Source organism: Hyaloscypha bicolor (assembly GCF_002865645.1).
Source record: "Hyaloscypha bicolor E unplaced genomic scaffold K444scaffold_73, whole genome shotgun sequence".
NCBI classification, from domain to species: Eukaryota; Fungi; Ascomycota; class Leotiomycetes; order Helotiales; family Hyaloscyphaceae; genus Hyaloscypha; species Hyaloscypha bicolor.
In genome coordinates this window covers 1,455,070-1,480,398 of record NW_020194575.1, presented here as the reverse complement: position 1 = coordinate 1,480,398, position 25,329 = coordinate 1,455,070, and the positions used below count along the sequence as shown (strand labels likewise).

Here is a 25,329-nt window from a genome sequence, read left to right as displayed (position 1 = left end):
ATCAGCTCTCCCTCCGCTCCATCCCTTAGAGACAACAAACGATGAAAACTCAAAAGCCACTCCTCCCAGATCTCTCTCCCCAATGCTATCAGTCGAGAGAAACTCCGGAAAGATCCATCCATCCACTTTTGTCTAAGCACGATCCGCAAATTGATTGATTTGAGTGAAAAGAAAACAGGAGTGCGAGAAAATCAAATGTGTGCATGCAACGATCTTCTAATGTGACGACGGGAAGATCAACGCTGACCGACCCTCGAATGGGAATTTCTCAAGAACATGACCGTCATAATGCGTTCCGTAAACCCAGGTTCTTTTCCCATCTACCACTCCGCAGAAAAAAATCCCAGGTTAAAAGAGAGAAAGCATCATGACCGGTACGCCGTAAATCTCGTGTGTCTGCCTGATCGCCCTTGATCATCTATTGGGGTATCGAGATCGGGGTGAGAAGGGGACAGCCAGGAACAAAAGACAACGCTATCTATTCGTATGCCGTTTCGATGGCCGAAGAAACACGATCTAAGCCGGCCCCCTGTAATGCAGCAGAAGGTCGAGAGCCAGCTGAAATCATGTCATGTGCCGCCACCAGAAAATCGAAAACGTGTCGCAAAAACGAGGAAACCGGAAGAAAGCAGTGCAAGTTGGCGAGCAAATTAGGAGAACCGCAAGAACCGAAAAAAAAAAAATGAGTTCTGTATCCGCAGAAAAGGTCTGAGGATATCCGTTGACGCCTTTGTCCCCGATCTATGCATGGTGCCGGAGTCGAAAATGTACCGGAAAAGGAACAAAGATGCGTCGACGAGTGGCAAATCTACCACCAAGATTGTCCTCCACCGCCGGACGGGTTGCCATAGCTTCCGCCGCCATAGCCACCACCCCCGCCATAAGCCGGAGCTCCGCCGCCATAAGCAGCAGCTGGGGGAGGTCCGCCGAATCCACCGCCGTATGCAGGGGCAGGAGCTCCGCCATATCCTCCACCAAAACCACCTCCAGCACCTCCGCCGAACTTTCTGAAATCGCGATTGGCAGCTCCGCCGCGGCCCCGACCTCCTCCGGATCGTCCACCGCCGCGTCCGCCGCCACCACCTCCAAATCCGGAACCTTCACGGGCAATGTTCTCGAGGAAGGCCGGTACATCCTGGTTGGCCTCCTTCAAAAGATCGATGAGATCACGGACAACACCTCTGTTGCCACGGTTGAAGAAAGCAGTAGAGATACCCGTGTTTCCCGCACGACCAGTACGACCAATTCGGTGAACATAGTCATCAATGTCAGTGGGGAGATCGTAGTTGACGACGTGGGTGACATTCGGGATATCCAAGCCCTATATAAGATTAGTACAAGGTTAACTGAGGGTTCTGGGATGTTTGAGACGTGGAAACAGGAATACATACGCCTAAGTACAAGGTTAGCTGATGGTTCTAAGGTGAGAGGTAGAAACAGAAATACATACGAGCTGCGACAGCAGTGGCAACGAGGATTGGGCAACGACCATTGCGGAACATCTCCAAGGCGCGCTCACGCTCACGTTGAGTACGATCACCGTGAATGGAGGTGGCAGGGAAGTTTTGGTTGATCAAGAAGTCGGAAAGTGAGTCGGCCATACGCTTAGTCTCGACGAAGATCAAGGTAAGACCAGCACCGTGAGTGTGGAGAATGTCAAGCAGGACCGAGCGCTTATCCATATCCTCAACGTATTCGACCTTCTGGGTGATATTCTCGGAGGTGGAACCAACACGGCCGACTGATAAGAAGACATAGTCCTTCAAGAAATCTCTGGCGAGCATCTGGATGTCGCGGGGAAAGGTGGCAGAGAACATGAGAGTTTGACGTTCTTGGACGCCTGGCATATCCTCACCCTCAACAATACGGCGAATTTGAGGCTCGAAACCCATGTCCAACATACGATCAGCCTCGTCGAGAACCAAGTACTTGATGTTGCAAAGGGAGATGCGGCCACGCTCAATAAGATCGACGAGACGACCGGGGGTAGCAACGAGAAGATCGCAACCTCCTATAAGGAATGATTAGTCAATGAATTGAAGCTGTTTGAAACGTGATGATGGTGCTGTGACAGAAAGAAAGAGTCCGGTAGTAATGAGATAGTTCGAGCTGAGGATGAAGCTGCATCATGAGCCGTGATATCGATGTTCGGACGGCGTCCAAAAAGTTCCAGTGTTGACGACTTAGACGAGCTCAAGAGCTCGCCGTCGCCGCCGCTGCAGCCGCCGCCAATACCCTGAGCTTCTTGGCGTGTGCTTTTCCGTTGAGATTGGTTTCAAGCCTCTTGGCAGAACAAGCAGCATGTTGGCAGGGTTCGCACCAATGCGTCTTATTCGCCACAGCTCTTTGAGAACCACCTGAGCCTTTGAGGACTTTTCGGACGCCGGTGGCCTTCTCTTGGACCTTTTTGAGGTGTAGAGGTGTCAGCAGGTGAGATGATAGCTTCGCGTCACAGTCAAAGGTTTGAATGCAGACATCGCACTTGAAGTTCTGCTCTTCTAAGTGCTTCTCTGCGCAGGCCTTCGTTGTGAGGGCTTTGGCGCCTGGTACTCTGTTGGCTTCGCGTCTGGCAACGGAGGCAGCCTTTCTCTCGGCAGCAAGACGGTTGATCTCCTCGGGTGTAGCGTCCTCGTGGTGAGCTCCGATTTGTTCGTTTATCGATAAATGACTGCAGCAGCCATCATAGGTAAAGCTCTCGCGAGGCCAGGGACAGAGCGCAGGCATAAAATAGTCCTTTGTACGACTCCTCATAGCCCAAAAACAGAGAGCGAAGACAAACTCCAGTATGAGAAAGAGGCAGCGAAGCTGAAATACATCCGAAGCCATTGGTAAAGCGGCCCAGCACAGTAGGCATTTATGAGTGATGTTATAGCCTTCTTGCAGGGACGTCTCGACATAGTGAGGAATGGCAGAATTGGCAACCCCAGTTTGTATTCTTTTGTTGTACGGGGACATTCTTTTCCGAATGCCTTATGTGCCCGCAGTACCACTGCCAATGTAGATGCGAGGGTGACGAGCTGGATCTTCATGCTCAAGCACCAAGAGATAGCAGATCCAGAGCAATTGAAGTTGCACAGCAGAAGCTTGACGCAGGAGGTTGTGGTCGAGATCAGAGAATCCCTTGCGGACAGGATCGAATTGATTTCCAGTGTTCTCCAGTGTTCTCCGGTGCAGGGAGAGATGTGGTGAAGATGAATCACGGTCCATGATGGAAGGAACTTTTGTAGCACTTGCTACTTCACGGAAGGAAGGTGTGTTGTGTTGGGTTAGTTGGCGGGGAAGGAACGAAAGGGACTACATACGCTCAATTTGACGAAGCTGAGAACCGATGTCGGCACCGCCATAGACGACGCAGGGACGAACCCATGATCGATATGCGAACTTGCGGGACTCATCGTAGATTTGAGAGACAAGTTCACGGGTGGGGGCAAGGATCAAGGAGGTGGGGTATGCCTTGCGTTGGCGGCCGAAGTTTGCACCCGAGCTACCTGGAGCGGCAGAGGGACCGTTGATGAAGGCCTGAGACAAGATGGGGAACAAGAAACCACCAGTCTTTCCGGAACCAGTCTGCGCACAAGCCATCAAGTCACGACCACCCATGACAATGGGGATCGAATACTTTTGAACAGGGGTTGGGACCTTGTAGTGTGCGAGATCGATGTTCTTGAGGAGATGGTCATCGAGAGGAGGGTTGGTGAACTTGAGGACGGGTTCGGGGACATCGTGGCCCGAGGCTTCGACGGGAATATCATCGTACTTCTCGAAGTTGATGCCGGTTTGTTGCTTGGTTGGGTCGTCAGCTACGCCGAAAAGCTCTCGCTCCAGACGTGGGTTTGGTGGTCCAGCAATGTGCTTCCCGTCTCGCCACTGTCCGTCACCAGCTCCGCGAGCAGACGATGGAGCAGAACCACCGCCAGCTGCCGGGTTGCCATATGCATTTCGGTTGAAAGCAGGGTTTTGTCCGGCGGTATCCCAGCTTGGGCGTCCTGCGGGTGCAGCACCGTTGCCACGAGGGGTGAAATCGGGAGCGCTGGCCCAGTTTCCGCCACCAGAGCGAGCGTCACCAGCTGCGAAGCCGTTTCTGCTTGGAGAAGTACGTTAGCATGCCATCAATAGAAGAGAGATCGGGTGAAAGGGTGAATCTTACGCAGTGGGTGCCGCCCAAGCAGAACCGTTGATGCCGCCATTCATGGCTGGGGGTCCGCCAGCGGGAGGCCCTCCAGGAGCTGGACCGGCTCCCATCTTGGCTCGCATGTGTGGAGGGATGTAGGAGCGTTGCTCGCCGGGTCCTCCGTTGAGGCTGAGCCCGTTCATGTTTAGTTGATCCGCCATGTTGGGTGGTTGATCGAGTGTGAGCGGATGGCGTGAGGTCAGGCTAATGAGATCGTTCGTGATCGACGTGATTATGCGTGAGACGTGTGGTCTAGAGTCTTTCTAACTCTCTGCAAAGACCGTGGGATCTAAAGAGAGCGTGGAAAGAAGGGCGAAGAGATCTATGAACCGAAACGCGATCGAAACGATTATCGAGAGAACGACGACGTAATTGCTTCCGGGCTCTTTGTATATCAGACGCGCCGCGAGGACGTGATATGTACGGTCCCGTGTGTATCCTCAGAAAGACGAACAATCTTCAAAAGGAAAGGAGGGACGAGAGACTTGTATTCGTGGGGTGAGGTTGTTTGTTCGGATGGTTGTGAAGGAAAGAAAAATCTTGGCTCGATGATGGAGAGGCGAAAAAGGGTTTTTGGTTTTTCGCTTCCGAGTCGGCGCTAGCCTTATCAAATTTGCAGGGAGGGCGGCATTAGTCAGCGATCTCGCTCACCGCTGCACCAGCTGGAATATATTTACACGTGATGGGACCAGTTGGAGTGCATCGTCAAGTTGTGTCTAGAAGGCTAAAGTTCAAATAAGGGGACAAGGTTCTATTCGACGTCTGTGCAGCTGTCTTTTGAAGTTGCCTCAAAATTCTCTTCATCAGCCCAAAGATAGGGGAAGAATGTCAAGGTCCCTCTAGCCAGCAGCTGAAAGGACGGAGGGACGGCGCGATGGGGCTGCTTTCATTGGATGGGCTGCTATAGGCGGCCTAGAGAGAAGGGGGAACGAGCGACGATAGCGGATTTGCCTGATACTTGAAATGAATATCAACAAACATCTGTTCGTGGCGTTGCGCTGGATATCTATCTTTCCTCGCTGCCCTCAAGGCAGGGTTGAAATTCAGTCTGGGCCGCCGGAATAAGGTTCTCTGTCTTTGCGCTGCTCTGCAGGGATTGGGCCTGCATATCCTCGACATCTGCTGCCTTGCTTCTCGGGCGAAGGGTGCACGGTAAGAGCCAGTAGCATCACCAAAGGAAAGTGAGAGTCTGATTAAAAGGAAGCTGGGATATTCTTGAATGAATGTCCTAAGCAGCTGGGAACATCGAGGAAGGTAATGGAGTAGGATCCGATCCGATGGTTGCTAGAAACCCATGTCAGGAAAGGAGGAAAGTCCAGAAGACAGCCAGTACAATCACAGATTAATGTCCTGCCATACTCTGAGCACTTGGAGCCCAAGAACAGAACCATCACATATCTTACTCACCCAGAAAAACTTGACCCTTGACTGAAACGAAGCCAAATTCGCCATTGATGCCATGCTATTGTACACCCACGCCACCCTGTATTGTCCCACCCCAGCCCAGAACAACCTAAGGGCAAGCAACACTCTTACCATCCTCATACTCCACCTCCCTGATTCCATCCTTCGTAATAACCTTGACCAGCATCCCCTTAAAATCAATCGGCAGTCGCCTCTTCAACTCATCCGTGCACATCCGCAAAATCTTAATTCCCTGCTCGTAGTCGATGTCCGGGTGGTGGTGCTTGTCGAGGATGGAGAGGCAGTAGTATTGTGCGTAGCCGTGGGCGGCGTATGGAAGGGGGGCGAGCGATGCTAGGTAGTCGAGCCAGTACAACGATGGCTTGTCCGTGATAGGGTCCACGCCGCCCAGGAGGAGGTTCACGTTGTAGGGCTTGCGGGAGCGGAGGGAAGAGGCCAGCTCGCCACGGACAAAGTTGGCAACAGCGGACGGGGAGAGATCGATGTTGTTGCGCATGGAGTACAGTTGGGCGTTGGCTTGGATATATTCTGCGAATTGGACTGGGTGGAAGGGTCAGCGGCTGCTCGAAAGGGCCTTGAATGAGGGGAGGGGAAGAATGTACTTGTGTCTCCAGCTTCTCCAGAGAAGGCCATCAGGGTGTGTTTATTCAGGGCGCGCGTCTTGTCGTCGGAGGCTTTGAGAACGGTTGCTCCTCGCATTGCGGCTTTGGAGGCGGCGATGAGGGTGAAGTCCTTGCCGGTGATGCCCAATAAGACCTCCCTGTGGGCACAGAATGATTAGCAAGAGGGGCCAGAGCCGAATTGCAGTTATACGTACATTTTGACGGTGTTTTGTGGTTGAGGGAGAGCTGTGGTTGTTGGTGTTCCTCTCTCTTGAAGCTCTCGCTGCTACGCGTGGAGCCCGCTGCCTCGCCTGGCGAAACTTTTAGCCTCAATGATCCCTGTCACAAAACGGCAGCAATTCAGTGCGAAAGTGTGAAAATATCAGTGAGATTAACAGCTATGTTCATAGATTTGGGACGAAATCAAAGCAATACCAGCAGCGGCAGAACTACAGATAGTCTGAAATGCATTTGAACTTGAAAGGAGAATATTAGAAGTTTTGTTTCCGATCCTCGACTTTTATGCTCGATTTTAAGGTCACGTGCTCTTCTGATCGCACCTTCCCTCATGCAGCACCACCAGCTCTCCCCGCCAGGCAGAATAACATTTTCTCGAAAAGTTCCAATTCCCTCCCAGCTCCCACCAGCCTTGCACTCCGGCGCACACCACCACAATGTCTTCCTTCTTCACAGTCCCCTCTTCCCAAAAGAAGCGGAAACGGCTAGACTCCCAATCCGAAGCTCCAAAAAAACGTCTCACGTCCCCCAAACCCGCAAAGGAGTCCAAACCCGCACGCAAACCTCGAAAAGAAAGAGACGACTCCATCTCCGGCTCCGAAGACGAGGACTCACTCCCCGACGCACCTCGAGATGACGACGCAGAATCGATTAAATCTGCATCCTCAGAGGGCGAAGGAGAAACAGCAGCAGAGCGGCGTTTGCGCCTCGCGGAACGGTATCTAGAGAATATACGCACGGAAGTCGACGACGAGCATGGTTTTGATGCGGAGGAGATTGATAGAGATTTGATTGCTGAACGGTTAAAAGAGGATGCTGCGGAGTCGAAAGGGAAGCTTTATAGGCAGTTAGCGGAGGAGTTGGAGTTCGGGGAAGCGAAGAAGTGTATATGGAGGTGGAATAGCGATGTTGTTACGGGCGTTGCCCTTAATATGCCATGGGCATATACTGTTTCCAAGGATTTGGGGCTTGTGAAATGGAGGTTACAGGAACTACCGGAAAACCAATGGCTGCCGAAGAATGGGAAGAAGAAGTCCAAGAAGCCTAAACCACCGCCGAAGAGGAAACCAGAGCAAGTTGCGTTTGTGAAGGGGGATAGGAAGAAGAGTAAGGAGAACTCGTATCAGGGACATGTGGATACTATTCTATGTGTTTCCGCTTCGCAAGACGGGAAGTTCGTAGTCACAGGCGGCAAAGATAGAAGGATCATCGTCTGGGATGCCGAAACTCTCAAATGCCTGAGAGTCTTCACCCAACACCGAGACGCCGTTACAGGACTTGCATTCCGAAGAGGCACAAACCAACTCTATTCGTCATCCAAAGACCGGACGATCAAGATCTGGAGCTTGGACGAGTTAGCATATATCGAGACACTCTTCGGACACCAAGACGAAGTCGTCGACGTCGCGGCTCTCGCACAAGAACGCTGCATCAGCGTCGGGGCACGGGACCGCACCGCCCGACTCTGGAAAGTCGTCGAAGAAACACAACTCGTATTCCGGGGTGGTGGAAGCTCTGAAAAGAAATCCAAGCCCTCCTCTTCGAAACACACCAAAACTCAAGAGGGCTCGATTGACAGAGTCGCCATGATCGACGAGGAGATGTTTGTCACTGGCTCAGACAACGGGAGTTTAAGTCTCTGGGCTATCCATAAGAAGAAGCCTGTGTTTACCCTGCCGCTAGCCCACGGTGTTGCGGAACAGATGAAGTCCGAAGAGTACAGTGCGGAAGCGATTCCCGATCCGAGTGTTGTGCCGGCCCCGAGCCCGAGGTGGATTACAGCGTTAGCGACGATTCCGTATTCGGATGTTGTGTTGAGCGGGAGTTGGGATGGGTGCGTGAGGGCGTGGAGAGTGAGCCCCGACAAAAAGAAGATCGAGCCTATGGGAGTTGTTGGAGAGGGTGGGATCATCCCCGAGACTAACGGGCAAGTCAATGGCGAGCGAGAAGGAGCAATTAAGGGTATAGTCAACGACATCTCTGTCTTCGAACGCGGAGATAGAGGGAAAGACGGTGTTTGTGTTGTTGTTGCTCTGGGCAAGGAGCATCGATTTGGACGATGGAACGAAGTCAAGGGGAAGAATAGCGGTGTTGTTTTTGAGATACCAAGGCTACAGAAGACGAATGGGGTCGCTGCAGCCGTTGACGAAGAGGAATGATGTGATAGCATTTCAAAGCAAGAGAAATGAATTGGATTGATTTGATTGGCATTTCACGGAGTTAGGGAGAAGCATAGCATTGCATGTGTGGTATCATTGTCTATAGTGGCCTCATTCCACTCTGAGCCAATCTCAAGCTCATGGAACAATACAAATACATCTCGCTCCACCCTCCATCTTCTCATCCTTCATTTCTCATCGCCCATCCTCATTCTCATCTAGCTGCTTTCCGCTTCCCCTCCCTCCTCCTCTCCCAAACCTGCAAATAACTCTCCCCAAGATAAAGCAACTCCTTCTGCGTCTTCTCCACAAACAGATCCTGGATCTGAACCCACTCCTCCCTCCCCTTATCCTGCACCTGACACTTCCACACATGCCGTTCCGCCTCGCCCTCCACTGAGTCCTCTCTCCCTCTTACCGCCTCATGCACAATATTCGCCACGAGATCATACCAGATCGGCTCCCCTGGTGGGTGCAAAGAAGGGTTCGGCTCCACGTACGGAGACAAGTCCAAATTCCGTGCGTCAAAGGTAACGATTGTAGGGTTCCGCTCCTCGACGAATTTATTCTTGCTGAAGCGCTTGATATGGAAGAGCAAGTACGGAGGAAGTGGATGCAATAACCTATACCGTTTCCGTTGATTAAGATGTTCCTGTGCTTTTAAGCCGTCGTATTTTGACAGGATGCTGGTGAGCGGGATTTGAGGGATGATGTTCCGTTCCAACTCATCTTGAAACAGCGGTGCTGCGGGCAGGTCGAGTGTGAGCAGCATGAAGCGATTTACGTCGACTTTCACCTCGGCTGCTTCTTCGAAGCGCAACCTATCGCCGGCGTCTGCCTTCGCAGTTATAGCCTGTGACTCGACCTTCAGCTTTCCCTGGAAGACGCGCTGGATCATGCTGCTTCCTGGTTTGGTCTTGCTTCCCCCAAGCGCCAAATGTAGATTGTTCAGGAACCAGGAGAGGAAATCGACCGGGTCGGATTGTGCGGTTAGGGTGAACTTCTTGTTTGATTTAAGGGAGATTTCTTGCAGGAGTTCGTGTGGAGAGACGTGTGTTTTGAAGGCGCGGGGGTTCCAGATCTTGCGGACGAGGATGGATAATCTTTTCGCGAGTTCCGGGGACGAGGAGAAGGATTCTAGCATGAAGTAATTTCGGAGAGGTGGGACGTGGGAGAGTGCTTGTACGACGACGTTGAAGTAATCGTTTGCTTTGATGTTGTTCATCCCCACGAAGCCCGGCGTGTATTCTTTCCCACTCAGACTCCATGCCGTCTTTGCTTCCTTGTCTAAAGTCATGACCTGTTCCTTGGTGTAGGTAGGATCGGAGACGAATTTTATGTCGTCTAAACTTTTGGAGGTGACTTCGTAGCCTTCCGGCAAAACGTACACCTTCTGTGTCGCCATGTTGATGTAGACATGATGTCCTACCTCCAGAGCGTGGAAGTAAGCGTGTGATTTCGGACCTCGTCCTTGGTAGTATCTCCCACAGACTAGGCAAGCATAGACGTTGATATTCGACAGAGACACGGAACACAGCTTCTCAAAGTCAAAGTCGAGTACACTCCGGTTTATCGTGTCGAGATATAGATCTGCAAACCCTTCGGTGGGAGCTGCTTGTCGTCTAACAACTGGCTCAGCCTCTCCCTCGACATCCTCCTCTTCTTGTACGGTTGCTTCAAAGGCCTTCGTTCGCGCAGGCAGCTCGGAGCCATTGTGTAGTTCGTGGAAGTTCTCGGAGCGGGCGCGCTTGCTTGCGGGCGAGTCGGTGCCGGCGATATCTTCGAGGGCTTCTGCAGCTTGTCGTTTCGCCATCGAGGAGGTTTGTGCGGTGAGGGCGGGGAAGGGGGGGGGGGGGGGGGGGGGGGGGGGGGGGGGGGGGGGGGGGGGGGGTATTGGAGCTGTGCTGGTCGAGTCGCGATTTTTTTGGAGGCGCGAGATGGATGCAAACGGTGCAAACATCGCAAGGCTGCCAAGCTTTTTGCCGAGTCCAGGCAAAGCACCACGACTTCCCCCTTTTCTTCTCTGCTCTCCTCACAACACAACACAACACGACGAGAGGCTTCTCAATCACCAACCCACTTAGATCAAGTTCCTCCGCGGCCCACAAACTGAAAGTTGTTGAGCCTTGACCCGCATATCTTCAACAACCAATCGTCAGACAATGACAGGGAATGCTGAAGTAATCGCAAGGAAGGTTTCACCAGCTCCTCAAGTTCGTTGGACACAGACCCTGAAGTTTGGACAAATCCTCGAACAGCGAGCTCCGATGCGTTTCCATTTCAATAAATAAGGGAAGCCCTGAAACGGCTTCCCGAACCCTTGGCCCACACAACGTTCTCATTTTTAGAGAACTCTTACGGGCACGTCCAATTCCAGATATCCGATGGATGACTCCCCCAAGGGACCAGAGACTGGTTCAAATCTTCGCAAGGAAGTTGTTGTGTGGGTAGTTCCAGACGCTTTGACTCGAGGCACTCCAAGTTTTGCCAAATCGCACTTAGTTCGCACTCGTTGTTCTTCTCTTCCCATATATCTCCCTTGTCCCGTCTTCTTCGCCGTGTTTCTTCTAAGTGACAGTGTGTCGCTCCCGGTATTCGCATGGTTTGACCGCTCTTGACATAAACGCTATGTTGTGCAGTACCAATGTGTATTTGCTTCTTATATCAAACCACACTCCCAGATTTCCCCAGCTTCAAGTCCTAGTCTCAATGTCTCTCCTTCAACTCCTCGTCTAATCATCATGCGGCTGCGCCTCCTGATAACCACTCTCTCTTGCCTCCTAATAGCCATCGTCTACTCATCACCCCTTCCCATCAACTCTCTCCAACCCCAAGGCCTGGAGATCGACGACCCGCTCGACTCACTCCCCAAACGCGCATCATCAAAAGCAACAACAAGAACGAAAGCAACAACAGTCACACAATCAGTAAATAACTGGATCGAAGACGTCAACACCGTCAACAAGTTCCTCAACGTCGCCCTCGCTCTTCCTGCCGGTCCAGCCCTCAAAGCCGGTGCCTCCAAAGCCCTCGCCTTCGCGCAAGACGAGCCCGTGAACGTCAAGCTCCTCAAAGCCACCCCCGGCATCGACACAGCGGGGCTCTCCGCTGCCGCGACGCTCGAGAAAGTCTTTGGAGATGTGTTAGATCAGCTAGGGAATGTGGTATCGCAGCCGCTGAGTCTGCCGGTGGCGATTAATGCTGTAGCAAGGATAAATGTAAATAGGTTAGTGGTGAAGGCGATGAAGTTGGAGATCTGCGGGTGGAACTGCATGAACTTACGTGGCGCAGATGCAAGAATGTGCTTCCAGCTGCAGAGACGATGTGGAGATCTGCTGCGGTCGCGATGAATATCTCGACGGCGAGTTGGCCGCCGAAAGCAAATCGAGAGGCTGCTTGCCCTGGCAAAAATTGAGATTGAAATGTTTTCACAGTGTGGCGTGGAGTTTGGGTTGTTTTTTATTATGTGATAAATTAATGCTTCATTTTGCCAGCCATCCTGGGCTCCAACGTAGGGACATTGTTTTTCATTACTGAAAAGAGACTCTCCAATCTTGGTTCTGACTGCTGAGTGGCAGCGTGACAGTCTAAGTGTCAGGCTTGAAGTGTCAGTCATCCATTTACCTTACGTGTACCCATTCAAATTCTGCCTATCATTCTCTGGTCACAAACAAACCGACGTACAGGCTGGAGTCAATCTATCATACGCAGGCTTTACTGCGATTCATCGACAGTGAAAAGCATCCTGACAGGTTACGACTCCAAACCGCCTCGACTGTGCCCAGCACCGACCTCCACCTCTTCAGCTAAGAGCACGACAAAAACATCCACACTTTCTACAAAGAGCCCGTCCTCAACAAGCCACCGAACAACCTCCTCCACAAAAGCATCAACAAGGAGCAGCTCAAAATCCTCAGCAAAATCAACATCCTCACAAACCAGAAAGTCGACCAAATCATGCAAAAAGTTCACCACCATCTCTAAATCCTCACCCCTCACCAAAGCCTCAACAAGCACCACTTCGAAGCACCCAACATCCACAAGCTCAAGAAAATAAGTCATAACTAGCTCTTCTAACTCCTCCACGAGCGCCTTCGCTACGAAAACAAGCTCGAAAACAAGTTCATCCTCCGCATCACCGCTTCCATCTGAACCGGCTGGAGCCTGTGGAGCACCGTATGTAGTTTCTTGCCCAGCGGGATACTGTTGCTCGCAGTATGGATATTGTGGGAATGTCGCAGCTTATTGCTCGACGGGATGCCAGCCTGCTTTTGGGGTTTGTAGTTGAAGGGGGAGTTGAAGTCGGGGGACGGACGGAAGAGGGGGAGACTGCGGGTAAGTGGAGTAGTTGACTTGGTTGATAATCAACGGATTCTTGCGCTCGTCTTATAATCTCAAGATTCCTGATCTGCTATTGCAATTCCAAGCACTGCTTCTCGTCTTACTTGTATCAGGTTGGTAACGAGGCTAACAGGTACTCTTCGTATCCACATTGGAGAAGGGGGAGAAATTGGGAATCGCCTCTGCTCGTGCTCACGTACCCACCACAAACGAGGCGCACCTTTACATACAGCCAGGGGCCTTCTAAAGTCAGATGCACCTAATTTCTCTCTTTCGATCTGGCCTTTTCGACTCGAGCAACTCTATCATGGCGCCTAGTTGGGACTGAGTTGTGTCTAACCACCTCTGAGTCGCTAATCAGATGCTACCGGTAGGCCCACCAAGCCCATTCCAACGCGTTCCATAGTACTGAACTATCTAGACATGAGAGTATAGTCATTGCGTCACACCATGTCGGTCTGGGAAGTTTGAATTTAAAGATTGCAAATTCCAGATGATAGTAAAGAACCCTATGAAATCGCCAACAATATAGGATACATGAAGTCATTCCCTAGTCCCGATATTTACCATTGAACCAACGTGAGGGATTGTACCAAGCTCCTACTCCATACATCAGTACCTCATGATAAGTAAAGCTGGAAGGGGAATTATTGCCAATATCCCACCCACGGAGCATTGCCCGTGAGGGTTAACCCAAGGCTAAAAACATTGCAAATAACCTTGACAGCGTCGACAAAAAATCTCTTACTTTTATTTTGCTCCCTTTCAACCTCCTTGATTCTCCTGTAAGCTTCATTCTTCTCATCTATCAGTCTTTGCTCCCTCGCCCGCTCGATTCGCTGTTGGCTTTCCCAACGTAAATCAGCAGCCTCGGCCGCGGCTCGAGCCTCTTCACGCTGCTGCTGGTACCATCGCTCTCGGTCTTGCTTCTCTTTTTCCATTTGTGCAAGTATTGCTTCGTCGTGCTCCTCCCGCATGCGGTTTTGCATTTCGATGACTGATCTCTGGTATTCTTCTGCTTTGCGTGCCGCTTGAGCCGCGTCTTCCCTTCGCTGTCGTTCGTGTTCATCAGCCCTGCGGCGTTGCTCTTCTCTCGCAGCCTCGAGTGCTTCCGTAGTTTGTTTGATTTGGGCCTCATACTTCCGATGTTGTGCTGCCATCTCCTCCTGGAATTTGCGGAATTGCTCGTCCTTTTCCTTGGCGATCTTTTGTAGGTTCGTCCGGAGGGCCGCGGTTTCGGCGTGAGTTTTCTCAATGTCCGCTTTGTTTCGGGCTTGTTCCTCCTTGATCTTTTGTTGCCATATCATGTCTTTCTCTTGGATAGCAAACTCCATGTCATCCTTCAGCTCCACCAACCTTGCTTCGAATTTCTTACGCTCGGCAATCAACTCGCTGCGTAAGGCTTGGGCTGCGTCGGTATCATCGAGATTCATTCGCTCGTCAATCAACTGTCGTTGAATGTCGAGGACAACCCTGACTTTTCTGTCGATAATGGCCCCCACGATCCTTAAAGCAGATTGCTTGCTTCCATCGTGTCTTTCAACACGGCTTCCTCTTTCTATCATGGCACCCCAAAAGTCCTTCTTCTCCACAAGCTCATTAATTCTTGCTTGTCCGGTGCTCTCAGTTACGCTGATACCTGTTTCGGCATTCGCCCAGTGGGTCGTCACAAGGACAACGGATTTGAGATTATTGCTTCCACAGAGTTTCGTAAACATCCGCAGATTTCTCAGTGCCGAGCCTCCCATCTTAGGGTCTGAGATTCGATGGAGGTAGATTATACCAGCAAGGCGAGCTTCCTTAGTGTACGAAGCGGCTAGCCAGAAAGCCACGTCTTTGAGGACTTCGGAATCGGAACGGTTCGTATCGTCGAAGCCAGGTGTGTCGACGAGAAATATGCGAATACCTTGGTATTTGAAGTAATAGACCCCAACTTTGGTAGTGCCTGGCACTGTTTAGCGTAAAGCACCTTTACAATTCTCTGTAGCTTACATGATTGTAGACCATGTCCAATTTCTATTTCTTGATCTGACAATAGAGAGATAAAGGTGCTTTTACCCGCACCCGTTACTCCCATGACGGCAATGATAATGTCATGCTTGCTAGGATACGGACACGTCTCAGAGAAGTTGTTCTCATATCGACTGTTTGAGGGGAAAGAGGGCTTACGTGAATGTGATATCCTCGCCACTATCTTTGATCTCTCTTGCTTGGTCCTTCATGCGGAGCGAATCCGGCTTTCGAGCGGGGAGAGGTGGAGGACGGGTGGACTTTCTGTGAGGAAGTGATGCCGCATTTTGCGATCCGTTAGAGCTATTTGAGGGGTTCGTTTTCCATGAAGTTGGAGGCGGCCTTGGAGCTAGTGGGGGAGATTGGTATCCATTCGAGCCATAGAATCCAATTGGAGGTGATTGTGTTGGCCGATTCGCTGATTCAGGCGTTGAATCCGTGCCAGTCATTGTTGTTGTGCCAGAGATTATGACTTACAAAATGTCTTTCTGCTTGATCAATATTCGAACTTGGGGCAACTGGTTAAGTGTTTGTTCAGAATTCTGTATGAAGCGGGCGAAAGAGAGCTTGGTCAGAAGCGCTGAAAGTTTGGACCGGCAATCAGCCTAAGGCTTTCCTTCCTTGACTTAGGACTAGTTGACGAGCAGCCAATTAGAAAAAAATTATGTTTCTAATTCTCCCGTTTGAGTCAAGATCACCCTATCGCATTGTGTCAGAAGACTACGCCGGAATATCATCAGACCGTGGATGGAACAGTGCCTGCCGACTCGGCCTGGCGAAGTACAATTTGTGGAAGATGGGCTTGCCACCTTACGCCACAATCTACTGAAAAGTAAAAATCACTTTCGAAGTGCATACAGTCTGAGACATCTCCAGTCTGCCTAATGTGAAGGCTTTGCAGCCTCGCAGCCTTGCTCAAAAACGTTAACATTTTCAAGCACAGGAACAAACTCTTGAAACACTATCAATGTTAAGCATTATGTTTTGTTGTTTCTATCATTCTAGGTTCTTGTAGGGGCGCTGAATCGGGGTGGAGAAAGTCCGATACTGATAGCTTGTCAGTCGGGCTCATTTCTTGGCGTTGGACGAAAAGGTAGGCGCTGATTGAGGCGCAAAGCTGAAAACGCCCCCGCAGTTCAGCTAAAACACCATCACACCATTTCAAATTCCCAGTAGCCTCAGCGACTTTGATGGAACCGCGACTGCCCAACTCTAAACGACTGCAATCTTCGTGGATGTAGATTAATACCTGAAAGCACAAGAATCCTTCGTTTTCGTCTATCTAATTGCATCATAGCGGTGAAATCGGCACAAGATGGAGTCGGATCCTCTTGCACCACGTCGCGGCTCTCAAATTGGATCTCGGCTCTCGACAATACTTCAGGAATTGCAGAAACGACAAGTTGCGGAGAACTCGCCCCCACCAGACATACAAGAGCCAAAGAGACGAAGAGGTGTGCCTGAGGTTGTAGTTGCAGTTATGGGCGTGACGGGAGCTGGCAAGAGCTCTTTCATCCGAAGGGTGACGGGGAATGACGGCGTCCTTATTGGAAGTGGGCTTCAATCGAGTGAGGATTTTGATATACCCTGAGTCAAAAGGAAACCTCTTCTGACTGACTTGAAGTGACTCAGGAGGTGCAGTCCTACAAATTCGAGCATGACGGGAAGGTGTACTCGATAGTGGATACCCCGGGTTTCAACGATACCTACCGGTCAGACAATGAAGTACTGAAGGAGCTTGCCGATTGGCTCCTTAAGTCCTACCAAGACGGGGTTAAAATCAACGGTATCATTTATTTGCATCGGATTTCGGATACAAAGATGGAAGGTTCAGCACTACGCAACCTTAGAATGTTTCGTAAGCTTTGCGGGGAGGACTTCATGAAGAATGTCATCCTTGGCACGACTTTTTGGGATATAGTGGGAGTGGACCAGGGTGTTGCTCGTGAAACAGAATTGTTGCGGACCGAAAGTTTTTTCAAAGTCATGCAAGAACAAGGGTCTACTGTCGAACGAATACTGGACGACCGAGAGTCGAACCTCGCGTTGCTTTCACGATTCGCGGCCAAGCAGCCCCATGTGATGCGTATACAGCAAGAACTCTTCGAAGGAAAGACCCTGTCGGAGACGGCGGCTGCATCAGCCGTTAGTCGGGAGTTGGCAGAACTTCAACATCAGAATCTTGAAAAGTTGTCTGACGTGGAGGTCCAAGCACAGAAAAAGATTACACGATCTTCACTTGAGAAAGTTCTGACGCTTCACCTGGAGAGAAAGACATTTGATAGCACGATACATGATCTAAGTGCGCAGCAAGAAGAGATTCGGGAGGAGCAGATGGAGGAAGACAAGAAAAATGACGAAAGGATGACGAAATTACAGGAAGAAAAACATTGCCAAGACCAGCGATTTCAGGTGCAGTTGAATGATTTGAACGAGAAATTACGAGCAATTAAGGCAAGTCCGGGGAAACGTGGCTGATGCGTGGCTGATGTTGCTCCTCCGTGGACCAATATATACAGATTTTGCGCACCTTATTTAAGCATTCATTCTCTTTGGGCGACAATATTATGTGGATGAACGTTCATAGCGTCAGTGGGATGTCAAGCACGAGGACCCTACACCTTTTCCTCACGATTTATGCCCTCTCAATTTTTACAAAGGTTTTGTAACGCAGCAACACTCTTTGTATCAGTAACCAAGCCGAACGGTGACCGGGATTAATCGCCTTACCCGATGATAGGATGGTATATCATTCCTCTGCTTACCAATTCAATTCTACGAGAATTGGCAGTTGGGTGGCAGCAAACTGGGTCTTTGGTGTTGCGGGTTTCTATTTGTAAGCATTTCGCAGCCCCTTGTGGCAGTTTTCGCGATGCCAAGGCCCCCCTTTCCCGCTAAGCGGGGATGACGTTTACTTACCCATTGACTTCAAGAGAACATTACCAAGCTTGAGTTGAAAGATAAAGAGGAAGAAGAGAAATGGGTTGGTGACGTATAAATATTCTTCTCTGTCTCACGGATTTGATTATTTTGCCAGCACTGTTCATTATTTTTTGCAGTCAGGAATCCGATCCTCTTTTTCCACTGAACGAAGCGCATCCATAAATCGTCGAGTACTCTCAAGATCCACATTCGCACTCTCTAGTTTTTCAGCCAAACAACGCAAGATGGCTCTCAAGGTCTTAATAACTGGTGTAACCGGCTACATGTAAGCCTCCCCTGCCATCTTCCTTATCATCTCTAATCCATCCCAGCGGCGGTTCCGTCCTCTCCACTCTCCTCGACTCACCCCAACTCTCCAAGCCCGAAATCTCAATCTCCGTTCTCCTTCGAGGGGAAGAAAAAGCAAAGTTGTATGAAGCGAAGGGTCTGAAGGCCTTACTCTTTAACAGCTTGGACGAGACAGATCTGCTGAGAGAAGTTGCCAGTCAACATGATAGTGAGTGAAGTAGCCAATAAGAAGGAGGTTCGATTTGACGACTGGTAGTTGTGATTCACACTGCATCCGGATTCCACACCTCGTCCGCCATCGCGCTAATTCAGGGGCTTGCAGACCGCGCCCAAGAGACGGAAAACACGGTGCATTACATTCATACATCAGGGACCTCTAACCTCGCTGACCAGCCCATTACCGGTGCATACCAGGAAGCGGAACCTCGAGTCTTCTCAGATAAGGAGAATATTTATGCTTATGAGAAAGCTCGAGAATCACTACAAGTATACGCACAGCGCACAACAGACATCGCGGTCGTGGAGACGGGTCTCGCTCACGGAGTAAAGACAACGATTATCATGAGTCCTACGATCTATGGCGTGGGCACGGGATTGGGGAATCGGCTGTCGATTCAAGTTCCGACGATCATGAAGGCGAGTTTGAAGAGTGGCGAGGTGGATGTTGTGGGTGAAGGGAAGGCAGAGTGGGATTTCGTTCATATTGCGGACCTAGCCAACCTCTACAAGCTTGTGCTACATAGAGTCGTGAAGGGGGAAGAGGTGCCGAGTGGCGAGAGGGGAATTCTTTTCTCCGGCACGGGGAGGTACAGCTGGATGGAGCTGTCGCGAGGGATTGCGAGCGCGCTATTTAATCTAGGTGCTATACGGACAGATGTCGTGAATAGGGTTGATATCATTGAAGCGGCGAGGAAATGGGGTAAGTTGGGAGGCGGCGAGGTGTTGTTCGTGGAGTTGGGGTTTGCTTCGAAGTGAGTTGAACTCTTGTTTGGGTTAGGCTGGGCTAATGTGCGGTTTTATAGCTCTCGCACTGACTTTGAGATTAGCAGAGAGCTTGGTTGGCAGCCTCAGAAGACGGAGGAGGATTTCAAGATTCACTTCTTGGAAGAGGCGGGCCTGATTGTGGCTGCAGCGCGAAGCGTTGATTCCGCTTGATTTGTTACCAAAAACTTCGATGTCCACATGGCCTGAGATCGCAAAATTGTATGTCGCTGAAAAGATGGTATTTAAATCGTTTGGTCACTGCTGCAAACATGGTGGGGGGGGGCGCAGCATTGTGACGTTAGTCCAGCTTCTTTGTTTGTTTTCATTTTAGGCGAAAAGGGGTCGCGCCATCCTGCTTCCCAAGGTGAGTCGGTCTCTTCATACATACCTCTTGAATGGCATATGAAGCTTCGACCGACTAACACGTAACGCCATCCCGCCAGCGCGGTATCTTTTCTTTCCAACAACCGTCGCGAGCACCCTCAGTCGATTATTCCATTCCATATCGAATAACCACCAACGGCAGAGATGTCTTCTCCCCGATCTCCACAGCCAATAGAGGACGTGGACACGTACAACGAAATGCCGGAGTCTCAATCCTCCCCCTTCGCGATATTCCCTCAAGCCGAAGCAGTAACGCCTCCTCTACCATTCTCCACTGTTGCCACACCGACGGCACTTGTCGAACGAGCGCACATTGTACTCGGCCCTCATGGAAAATTCCCCCTATTTCCCTTCTTTCCCACCGAGATACGTCTAAAGATCTGGAAGGCGAACCTCCGACCACAAATCCTCCAAGTGATCTACGACATCACCCTTGAGAGCCATCGGAGACGTACCTACATGCACGGCCGTCAATACCGCGCTGCGTGGCGCTTCATGTCTTCACCAGCCGCCAACATGCCGAACCGCTTCATCTGCCAGGAATCCAGAGCAGAAGCAGGGAAGGAAACTACCGGGTACGAGTTGGTTAGGCTGATGGACGATGCGGCCGAAGCTCGTTGGTTCAATTACGATATCGATTCGGTCTTCCTTGATACCAATGCCGAGTCACACTCGCCTTATGATGGGGAGGACTACGACCCATATGTCGACAATGTACTGCCACCGCTGGGACATCCATTTCTTCACGGTACCCGCCTGCGACGAAATCTTAAGGTGCTCGCTGTCTCTGATACGTTGTGGACCGACTGGCCGTTCTCTGCAGATAACGGATCGGTTGCATCATGCGAGATGTGCCCAGGTTTTCGCTGGGATAATACAAAGGACGATTTCAAGAAGATGGTTGAGAAGATGGTATGCCTGGAGAAGTTGCAGGTTGTACGCACTGGTAACCGCCCAGATGGTGGAAGTGGTGGACTCAAGCTTGGGAAGAGAAACGAGGAGGATCCCTATGGAATATCATTGCTCCGTCGGGTCAACGAGTGGAAGGAAGAAAAGGGCTTGAAGATGGAGGTGGAAGTTTTGGAGCTTGTCGGTTAAGACCTGGAGGTGGAAGCAATAGTAGTAGAAGAATTATGGCATAAGATCTTGCATTACCCGATGATCAGGGATTGCTATCAGGAAGGTTTGAGATAACTCTGACATCGGGAGACACAGAGCGTACTCGAATAGAGAAATGTTTCAGGCCTACACGTGCAGGTTTTGCCTGGTGCAAATAGCGATCCCACGAAATCTTCCCGTTCTGCTACGAATCTAGCCATTTCTGAACAGCATTTGGTCCTAACTTTTTAATAGTCGGTTGATTCGCCTTCCTTCGCTTCGCTTACCTGCCCCTTATGGACAGTGTGTCAAATGATTTAGTTTGATTTGATTATAGCCTCTGAATCAAATCAAATCAAGTCAAAATCTACTTAATCAAATCATAATCAACTATAATCAACTATAGTTGATTATAGTTAATTATTTAGTCACGTGAGCGTGCACGTGCGCTCGGAGGTTCGAAAGCGAGATAATGCTAAAATTAGGCTTAGGCTAGTCCGTATCCGGTATCGCTTAAGGCGCTCCTTACTAAATCGGGTATCGCGCTGCTTGGTAAGCGAAGCGGCGCGAGCCGAAGGCGCTAAAACCTTCTCGATTTTCTAGTAATTCTTCGCCACCTTATAAATCTTATTATTATAAATAAATTAGCTAAAAATAGGCTCTCTTACAAATAGATACTTTAAAATTAGAGGGTTATATCTAATTAGACGCTTATTAAATAATCTTCTATATTCTAGAGGATTTACATATAAATAAGTGATTTTCCTCAGGTTGCTTTCTTCCCCCTTTACTTTATATATAAATATCTCAACAATTATAGCTCTAATTAAGAAGCTTTCGACTATAAACTTACTTATTTTTACTCAATATATTCGAAAATGTCTCAATAATCTTTAATTAACCTTAATATCCCTCAAAATAGAGAGAAATAAAAAAGGATAAATAAGAATAAAAAAGATAAAGAGGTTTCTAAGAAAGATATGCAGTTTTTTATACCTGATTTAGACTAACTTTATACTCTTATATATATTCTATAAGTTTTGTTTATAACTTATTAATATAGCCGTTAATTATTAATAATCTTTTAAGTTACTTGAGAAATTCAAGTTTTCTTAGTATCACGTGATGATTATAGTTGATTATAATTAATTATAATCATAATCAAATCAAATCAAGTCAAAATTTGCTGAATCAAATCATAATCGACTATAATTAACTATAGTTAATTATAATTAATTAGCCTTGATTTTTTTTTGACACACTGCAAGTTATGGAGTTCAGAGTGCGATATAAAGTCAAGGAAAACCCACTTTCCCTACCTTGACAACGGAAAGAGAAGTCATCAGTGAAGTCGGGCTGCAACTGCCCTTGCATTCCAGCCACAATCAGGGCTGAAAAGCGCCTCGCCTATTAGCATAACTTCACCTCCAGTTCTCCACGTGCTGACTATCAGCACATTGGTCGAATCAAAGACGAGCTCCTCGATAAAGAGGAGGGTATTCTTCGATGAGATTTTTGCGGGTGTTGCATGTTATCGTTGATACAAATGATCACATTTGAGTAATCAGCCACGGTAGGGAAGATTCGGGTTGAAATTTCAAAACATCCCGCTCGATAATGATCCGGGGACTCGAAGCCTTCTCAAGCCTTTCCATGTCTGTTTTAAACGGTGCTTCAGTTCCAGGCGATCCGGAGCTTTTTGCACAGGCCCCACGAGGTCTACTGGAAGTCTATCTCTTAGCAAGTGCAATAGGCATCATCTTAGCTAACTCTCACCGCCGTCCACTTATGCTACACCTGCCTTACAAGAGAAGAGATGAGTGAGTTACCAAGATCAAACCGCAGCTTCTCGATACAGCTCGCCACTCCGGCCCAACGTTGACCCTGTTGGACGTCGACTTCGAAATGGACTTGAGTGTATAATGCACACCTTGCGGCAATGCAGCTTCCAACAACTTACGTAGTGATTTTGATCACTTCATTTATCCAAACCAACGGCGACCCTTAACCCTGGCCGAAATTGACAGAGTGCCGCCCGGGTGGTATTATGTCCGATCTGTCGCCGTTGCGGGAGCGGCTTCTTCGCTGACAGCTATGACTTCTTTGCTATCAACTTCACTGTCCAGATGATTGGGATAGCGTTCTAACAAGAGAATGTTGGGGTGATACTGTATACCTGCAATCTTCAATTAAAGGCGCCACTTTAGGAGGAGCTCTGGTCAAGCGGGTCGTGTTCGGATGGTCGGCAGATGTTCTCGTTGGAAGAGAATATATCGGCTGGAGCTTATCATTTTGACCTTTGCTACTCTATCCCAGAGTCTTAGCAGGCTAGCCCCGTTATCGCGACGTCGTGGCTGTAGATCTTTGGGAGGGTAGTTGTGGGTCTAGGTCTTGGAGAGGGCTGTCCAATGTCAGTTGTCATTACTGCCAAGTAAGCTTTCCTTCTCTCTCGATGTGGTATAGACTTTGGAGAGTCTCCTGCTTAGGGACAATACTGATTATTAGATCAGATTCATGCCTATACGGTGGAAAGGTCGCATGATGGCTGCAGTCTTCTGTATGCAAGCTTTGGGCAACTAGCCGCTGCAATAGTCGCCTTGGCAACTGCAGCGGCCTTCAGCAGGCCGTTCTCAACTACTCTTACTATTCCAGATTGTACTGGGCAATGTCAACTTGCAGCCGATCGGTCCTGGCGCGTTGCCATCGGCTTCGGTATCCTTCCAGGTACATTTTCACTCTGTTCCAGACTTACTATTTCAGAGACGCCTCGCTTTACATTCGACGTGAGCCTATATGTGAAAGTGAAAAAAACCAATGCAGATATCGGAATCTTCTTAGGTGCGAAGGTGGTACTCGAGCAAATCGATGCCTTCCAATGAGACTCCGCCGATTGCCTCGGTTTCGAATACCAAATCCGGTCCCAAGTGGCCTCCTAGCCACCTCTCTCGGGAATCTGATCCTCGCCTGCGCCAGCGGAATGCCAGTATATCTCCCTAGCGCTTTGACCGTGGACGCCTTCGGCAGAAGATTCATCCAAATCAGGGACTTCGCTAACCTTACAGTCATCCTCTTGACCATCGGCTTCGGATACGGCACTTTTGACAAGATCTCCCTCATCGTATTCTACATCCTCGCGCAGCTATTTTTCAACTTCGGCCCCAACGCCAAAATGTTCGTAGTCCCAGCTGAATGCTTCCCGACACGATATAGAAGCACATTGTTGGGTGACGTGTGGGGGTGGTGACGCCACCAGGGAAGGAACCGGCTAGCCAGTTAGTCAGCCGAAGCCATTTAGGGCTTCGAGCTTAGATAGGAAGAGAGACGTCTTTTGCCTCCGTTTGCTTCTCCTTACACACATGCTACCGGTTGAGTGCCGCGCCTGGGAAACTCGGGGCGGTGAATATCCAGGTCCTCTCGAAGCCGCTACTTACGAAGGGGGTTAGAGCCGGATATAAGGGAGCGCATGCGGTCCGTTTCTAGGGCACATGAGGCAGATATTTGCAGCAACGGTGTTCCTTAGGACCCTACTATTGTTCGTGATTCCTGAGACAAAACGCCAAACGCTTGAGATTCTGGTTGGTAAGGTGTAGTTAGGAACGAGTAGCTCGAGTCGGGCTGGCAAGGGTGGTTTGATTGCTAGGCCTACTTGGTGGTTGCATCGAAGGGACAGGATGGGTGCGGATAATGCGAAAGGGAATATGGAGGTTAGGACTAGGGTTAATGGAGCCTAGATCAAAGTGAAGACTTAAGGCTCGTTTACATCTGTTGATAATACGAGTAAGATAGAGAGAAGGCATAGCAAGCCGAGAGATAGTGAGAGCAGTAGCAGTGAGAATCCTGAGTATGCGGATAAATCTTTGTAGGATATGGGGCATTTGATGTCTGAGTATAGATAACTGTTTTGTTTTTGGAACATCCATATTACAGATACAACCATAAGTTTCCTCAAAACCTTATAATCTCATTCTTTGGTTTGTATGAATCTCGGGAGGCATTTCTACCTCTTAATACATTCTCATCGTGACCCAAGTTTCATCACTTACTCTTTGTGGAGAGAGCCTCCGAACACTGGGCCATACTTTCTCACTCTCGAGAAACACCTCGCTTATTTGAATGACAACATTTCAAATTTTGCAACAGATTTTGTTTCTTCCTAAACTCACTCACTTCAGATAATTCAGAACCTCCTTGTAATCTTCACATATTCAAGTATCCAAAACTACAGCCTTCAATTACTCGGGATGGGTGATTGCTTTCAAGTGTTCGGATTGCTATAGGCGCGGGAACATTTTGAGATTGGGATGTGAGACTGTGCCTTGTTACATTGCCTTTGACCCACACGTTCTGATCTGAGCTCATAGCAGTAAAGTTTTAAACTTAGTCCCCGCCTCAACACACCCATTATCTTCATTTGGATGTGTTGCTTCGTGGTTTTGTTGGATACCCATGGTTTGGAAGCCCCTGAAATAAGCGAGATCGCAAGTCAGGAAGGCGGTGAGACAATTTTGCCATGATGAAACGTAGCAAAGATCAGCTCACCAAGATAAATACTGATTGTGGCTTCCGTCCATTGCTACGTGTAGCGGAAAATGCCATTGTGGTTGCCTAACGTGGTATTAATTCCGTCCGATAAGCATGTTATGTTTCAAAATCTGCAAAAATCGATGATGGGGGTCTCAGTTGTGGC

The 25,329-nt window shown here is 49.5% G+C and overlaps 9 protein-coding genes across 9 annotated transcripts; 5 read left to right on the top strand and 4 right to left on the bottom strand.

Moving 5' to 3' along the window:
- Positions 1–808: 808 nt before the first annotated feature.
- K444DRAFT_529379 (DEAD-domain-containing protein) lies at positions 809–4,332 on the bottom strand (the record flags this gene model as incomplete). The annotated part of the gene is made up of 5 exons (XM_024874804.1): positions 809–1,321; positions 1,392–1,393; positions 1,451–2,011; positions 3,303–4,081; positions 4,148–4,332. The coding sequence occupies 5 exons, from the start codon at positions 4,330–4,332 to the stop codon at positions 809–811; spliced, it is 2,040 nt and encodes a 679-aa protein (XP_024736956.1).
- Positions 4,333–5,374: 1,042 nt separating this feature from the next.
- On the bottom strand, positions 5,375–6,667 carry K444DRAFT_589788 (putative proteasome subunit beta type-2). The gene is made up of 3 exons (XM_024878124.1): positions 6,414–6,667; positions 6,199–6,356; positions 5,375–6,136 (listed from the first exon to the last, which is right to left on the bottom strand). Coding segments are annotated over exons 1-3 (612 nt in total). The 5' UTR covers positions 6,416–6,667; the 3' UTR covers positions 5,375–5,684.
- Positions 6,668–6,872: 205 nt separating this feature from the next.
- On the top strand, positions 6,873–8,594 carry K444DRAFT_529285 (WD40 repeat-like protein; the record flags this gene model as incomplete). Its single annotated transcript, XM_024874792.1, has 1 exon — positions 6,873–8,594. One exon carries the CDS (start codon positions 6,873–6,875, stop codon positions 8,592–8,594), a length of 1,722 nt encoding a protein of 573 aa, XP_024736954.1.
- Positions 8,595–8,808: 214 nt separating this feature from the next.
- Positions 8,809–10,873, bottom strand: K444DRAFT_643293 (U4/U6.U5 tri-snRNP-associated protein-like protein; the record flags this gene model as incomplete). The annotated part of the gene is made up of 2 exons (XM_024884838.1): positions 8,809–10,268; positions 10,825–10,873. The coding sequence occupies 2 exons, from the start codon at positions 10,871–10,873 to the stop codon at positions 8,809–8,811; spliced, it is 1,509 nt and encodes a 502-aa protein (XP_024736953.1).
- Positions 10,874–11,187: 314 nt separating this feature from the next.
- On the top strand, positions 11,188–12,049 carry K444DRAFT_613071 (uncharacterized protein). Its single transcript, XM_024880271.1, has one exon. It carries the CDS (start codon positions 11,336–11,338, stop codon positions 11,942–11,944), a length of 609 nt encoding a protein of 202 aa, XP_024736952.1. The 5' UTR covers positions 11,188–11,335; the 3' UTR covers positions 11,945–12,049.
- A 1,375-nt stretch (positions 12,050–13,424) lies between these two features.
- Positions 13,425–15,027, bottom strand: K444DRAFT_561779 (P-loop containing nucleoside triphosphate hydrolase protein). The gene is made up of 3 exons (XM_024876959.1): positions 14,928–15,027; positions 13,684–14,880; positions 13,425–13,535 (listed from the first exon to the last, which is right to left on the bottom strand). The coding sequence occupies exons 1-3, from the start codon at positions 15,010–15,012 to the stop codon at positions 13,486–13,488; spliced, it is 1,332 nt and encodes a 443-aa protein (XP_024736951.1). The 5' UTR covers positions 15,013–15,027; the 3' UTR covers positions 13,425–13,485.
- A 1,398-nt stretch (positions 15,028–16,425) lies between these two features.
- Positions 16,426–17,423, top strand: K444DRAFT_643292 (P-loop containing nucleoside triphosphate hydrolase protein; the record flags this gene model as incomplete). The annotated part of the gene is made up of 2 exons (XM_024884837.1): positions 16,426–16,513; positions 16,570–17,423. The coding sequence occupies 2 exons, from the start codon at positions 16,426–16,428 to the stop codon at positions 17,421–17,423; spliced, it is 942 nt and encodes a 313-aa protein (XP_024736950.1).
- A 689-nt stretch (positions 17,424–18,112) lies between these two features.
- Positions 18,113–19,331, top strand: K444DRAFT_529382 (NAD(P)-binding protein; the record flags this gene model as incomplete). The annotated part of the gene is made up of 4 exons (XM_024874805.1): positions 18,113–18,153; positions 18,200–18,384; positions 18,433–19,147; positions 19,199–19,331. The coding sequence occupies 4 exons, from the start codon at positions 18,113–18,115 to the stop codon at positions 19,329–19,331; spliced, it is 1,074 nt and encodes a 357-aa protein (XP_024736949.1).
- Positions 19,332–19,688: 357 nt separating this feature from the next.
- On the top strand, positions 19,689–20,642 carry K444DRAFT_629885 (uncharacterized protein; the record flags this gene model as incomplete). Its single annotated transcript, XM_024883121.1, has 1 exon — positions 19,689–20,642. The coding sequence occupies one exon, from the start codon at positions 19,689–19,691 to the stop codon at positions 20,640–20,642; it is 954 nt and encodes a 317-aa protein (XP_024736948.1).
- Positions 20,643–25,329: the final 4,687 nt, after the last annotated feature.